The 4,564-nt window shown below is 43.8% G+C and overlaps 1 protein-coding gene across 2 annotated transcripts in view; it reads right to left on the reverse strand.

Annotated features, from left to right (window-relative positions):
* Window positions 1-4,564, reverse strand: part of nkd2b (NKD inhibitor of WNT signaling pathway 2b) — a gene marked incomplete at its 3' end in the record, with an annotated part of 26,721 nt that continues 22,157 nt past the window's right edge. The window contains 7 exon segments of one of the 2 annotated variants that reach the window (XM_032519340.1): window positions 1-1,146; window positions 1,332-1,456; window positions 1,582-1,639; window positions 2,079-2,220; window positions 2,357-2,452; window positions 3,649-3,776; window positions 4,184-4,244. In XM_032519340.1, the coding sequence (XP_032375231.1) occupies window positions 542-1,146; window positions 1,332-1,456; window positions 1,582-1,639; window positions 2,079-2,220; window positions 2,357-2,452; window positions 3,649-3,776; window positions 4,184-4,244 (1,215 nt within the window). 2 annotated transcript variants of the gene reach the window in all.

A 4,564-nucleotide genomic window follows, 5' to 3' on the forward strand; every position in this document is an offset into this window, starting at 1 on the left:
CCAACAGGAAGCCCCTCAGTCTACATAAGGCTTCCCAGAGGAAAAAGCCTCTGTAAAATGCTCGAGAGCAGCAGCACCTTTACACCTGAGATCCATATTTTGAAAAGGTCTCATGCAGAACAACACCTCTACTCTGACACAAATAGCTTCCATGGACTTCAACCCACAGCACCAGGAGGGAAAGGATGTCTCTTCAAAAGTCCTCTGATCTGTTCCTTGTACCCCTACTGAACATGGGTAACGATCGCAGCAGTCCCAGCAGAAAATCTACAAAAACTTAAAAACTGTGCCACACATCTTTTGTTATTAAACAATAACTCAGAAAAACATCCTTTCGGTCCAATATCATCAGCCATCGCACTACCCGATTCCCCAGTACATCTGATCTCAGGATATATCTGTATATAGCTGGCAATAATTGAGTAAAAAGATCCTGGACAGAGCATGAAACACTCCCATGGGATGATGTTAAGTCTTTTAGACTGGTGTGGTTGGTTGTGGTTGGTCCTGTACAGTTTCAGTCACTGCACACTGAATGCGGTCATGTCTGATGGTAATGGTGGTAGTGATGGTGGTGATGGTGTTCATGGTGATGGTGGTGCTCGTGACGCTGGACCACAGGGACCACAAACCCTGGGCTCCCAGGTGGACTGGACGCCTGCTCTCTCTCCAGGCTTGGTAGTAAAGGGGGCTGCTGCTGGGGGTGGGACTGAGGCATCAGCGGGGTTTTGGATGGGGACATGGCCTCCCGGGCTTTTGCCCTAAGGCGCTTGCTGTGACTGTATTGCAAAGGGTGCTGGTGGTGGCCGGAGGATTGTACTTGGTGCGGCAAGTGGTACACATCCTGACCCCCATGTCCTGCTGCGCTGCCACTGTGCAGCATGCTTTGCAGAGGCGGGTGGTAGCCGTGACATTTAGTGGATTTGCCACCTCCGCCGCCCCCGTTATTCCCTCCGCCTCCCTTGTAGGTTCCTTTGGGATATTTGACAAAATGTGTACCCTTGCTTCGAGACTCCATAGGGTTGTAACTATCGCTGATGACCTGTGAGCGGCGCTGGTGAAGAACTTGGGTTTCTGGTTCCTGGGAGCGTGAGCGGCTCTGGCTCTGGGAGGTCCTTACATGAGCCTCCTGGGGAGGAGTGGTTCCTGAAGGACAGGCAACAGACACAGGGTCATTGGTTTATACAAATGTGATTTATAACACTGTACTTTGAACTGCTGTTTCCTCTCAGCATCTACATAGTCAACTCTTAACCTGTCATTGTGATATAATATAGAAAATTTGAGTCGACAACAAGCAGGCTGTTAAAACACAATAAAAAGACATTTACCTTCAAATCTAGAGGTGTAGTTCTCTATACCAGCCAGGTCAAGGTAGTGATTCCTCCTCTCTGTGTTCTCATCCACACAGTAATGTTGACCGTCGGTGGCCTGCACTTCATTGCTCGGTCCTTTGCTGCTAAAAATGAGCAAAACACTCAGGATTAGTGGACGCTCAATTATTTACACAATTCATTTGCAAGAATTATTACAACACACACAGGCCAGCCTCTAAGCAAAGTACACTTGATGTGTACTGACCTGACATAGGAGGACAGCCGCTTGTCAGCCGAACGCCCCTCCTCTTGGTGACAGCGATCTGGAGGGGTAAAATACAAGAACTGAGACCAGGAAAGCGTCAGCGACATCCACACTTACAGACAGTCAATCCACCCGCACCATTACAGTTTGCTGCTTTTGCTGTTTTACACAACCCATACCAAAAAAGCCTTCAGAGGAAATCCGTTTGAGTGAAAGAAGTTACGACATTAACAATGTAAATGGCGTGTTTGGTGAGTCCAGAAATAGTGGTAGACAATGAACCAGGTAATGTGAACAGAGGAACAATCAAAACATCTGACAATATAAAGAAAAAAAGACGTTGCAGTAATGACACCAATGGTTGATTGACAAGTTTTCTGCAAAAACCTCACATCGTCTACAATCCACAAATATGCAGGAAATACAGAGCTGGCTCACAGCATATTGGGATAATAAATCATGTTGCAGGATGCTGTATCAGTTGTCATTTACTGTACCTGTTCCTGTTTCTCTTCTGTGGCACCCGGGCTCTGGAGTGACGGTCAGTTTGACACGCAGAGTCTTGCTCTTGTTATGGCAGGAGTGATTCACAGAGGCGTCCACCACATCATAGATAGTGTGCATCAGGCTGGACATGTCCTATAGTGACAGATAAAACACAGTTAGAACAGTTTAAAAGGACAGATGATCACTATAAAGAAGACCTGGCATATTAAGGAGCACCGATAGAAAAGAGCATCACTGCAGGGAAAGGCATGAAAGCTAAAAAACACACATCTTTTGTAACTTTCCCGCTGTTGTCAAAGTCGTAAAGCGTAAAGATCCACTCCTGACGGTTGTCATCCTCCACAGAAACATCACACTCCAGGTCCTGTGGATACATATATCACCATACTTAATACACATAAAAAGTTGGAAAACTTTTGACAAAAAAATATTTTTGTCAATAATAAGCAAAGCAATAATACTTCTACTGTACACTATGTCAAAGACAGCGTTTTTGACAACAGGGGGCAGCATTTAATCTTTAAAGTCGTTTTCTTTAGTCTGATTCATAAACGTATTTACATAGAAAATGAGTATTGTTTTCCTACATTCTGCATGGGACTTAACTGTTTACCGGAAGTTTTATTTATGAAAATGTGCCTCTCTGATCACAATCAAATCAAGCAAACGTAAATTCAGCATGTACTTTATCAGCAAGTGCATTTAAATACTTCCTGTGCAAAACAAAAAGTGTACATGTAAACTTCATGGTTTGGTGGCATGGTGGAGAGCTGACACTGGCAGTGTGCATTTACAAGGGAGGAGACCCCTGGGAGAAAGGCAGCCCTTTATGGTTCTATAATATCTCCTCAGCTCACATAACCAGGAGTGATCACCAAAGGGCAGATCTAAGCATTTGTTTTAAACATGCAAGTCTAAACATTACAATCTATTTGTTCTATTTATTGGTCCATAAATTCAATCAGGAGATGGTCTCATGCAGTATCATCATACAGACAGATGTTCTGTGCACAAGGCGAAGGCATAAAGCTGCGGCTAGGACCAAGGTTACCCACCACGTATTCATTTCCTTACCTATATTTAAATCATTGTCCCTCACTGGAACACAAAACTCAATTTTTAAAAGATTACTTTTTGGGCATTTTTAGGCCTTTGTTTGACAGGACAGCTGAAGACATTAAAGGGGAGAGAGAGGGGGGAATGACATGTAAGGTGCCCGCTCTACCAGCTGAGCTCTCCAGGCACCCACAAAAATTACTAACTATTTTAACACTTAGACCTTTTTTAACACTTTTCACCTTTTTTTGACCCAGGTTATCAAACCATCACACTGCTAACACACAATAATTATCAGTAATATAGAGTCCCATTTCACCTGAGCTGTATGGTTTTGGAATAACTGGCCTGGGTCAGAACCTTGGACCTATTGGTGACAAGATGAGTCCCTGTGCCAACCATTTGTTGTATATTGGTGTTATAAACATGTCACTGCAATTGTTAACTCAACTGCATAATGGCATTGTATAATTGGCAATTATGTCAGGTCATATAACCGCTTACATCCAGACTGATGCGTTTCTTCCCGGGAGCTTTGGTTGAATCTCTAAGTATCTCCCGCACTCCGTCCTCTGAGTGCAGGTACTGCAGGTAGCTTTCACAGCCCTCAGCCTTCTCTGGAGGAAGAACCACTGTCAACACAGGAGGACACATTTGAGTTAGTTAAACACAAAGAAAACCTTGCAGAAATTGACCACAGTTTGGTGTGGTTCAGTTAGTTACACTAGAAAATCTCAACCTCCCACCAAACAGTCCATTCATTTCCAATGAAAACTGCTCCCCAAGAAAAAATTTAAACCAAACTATCTTGATAAATAGCTGCTTCCGCAAATTAAAATGAATAATAAATGCAAACAATGATACACATACTTTAGGGTTGTTTTATGAAATTAATCATCCCTACTAATGACACATACATGTTCATCTATCATACAAAGTAAGTAAGTATGTTAATATATTGTTTTGCAGCATACACTTTTCAAGCATTGTTTCAGTGTGAAGCTCATCAATGAGTGAGAAGACACCCTTCTCAACCTACCCTCTAGGGGACAGTGTTGATCTGTGAATTGTCCTTCCTTCAGCTCACCATTTGGAAATCCCTGAGACAAGGAAAGAAATGAGAAGGGGGGGTCAGAGATGTAAGTGAATCTACAGTTCAGACCACAGACACAGAGAAAACAAACAGTTCCAGCTAAAGCATTTCCTACTCAGATGAGAGGAGGGCTGGAGGCTCCAGCCCGGCCAAACACTTTGAACATCTGCACGCTTATTGTGTTTCACTGTCTGGGACATGGGGAGGGCAGCCAAAGCCGAGGTTTCAAGATTTCTCCAAGCCCTTCAAACGGAGCCCTCGCATCCATCAAAAAACCCATAATGCACTTCATCGCCTGGTCTCTCTCTCTCTCTCTCTCTCTCTCTC

The sequence above is a fragment of the Etheostoma spectabile genome, chromosome 6 (assembly GCF_008692095.1).
Source record: "Etheostoma spectabile isolate EspeVRDwgs_2016 chromosome 6, UIUC_Espe_1.0, whole genome shotgun sequence".
NCBI lineage: Eukaryota > Metazoa > Chordata > Actinopteri > Perciformes > Percidae > Etheostoma > Etheostoma spectabile.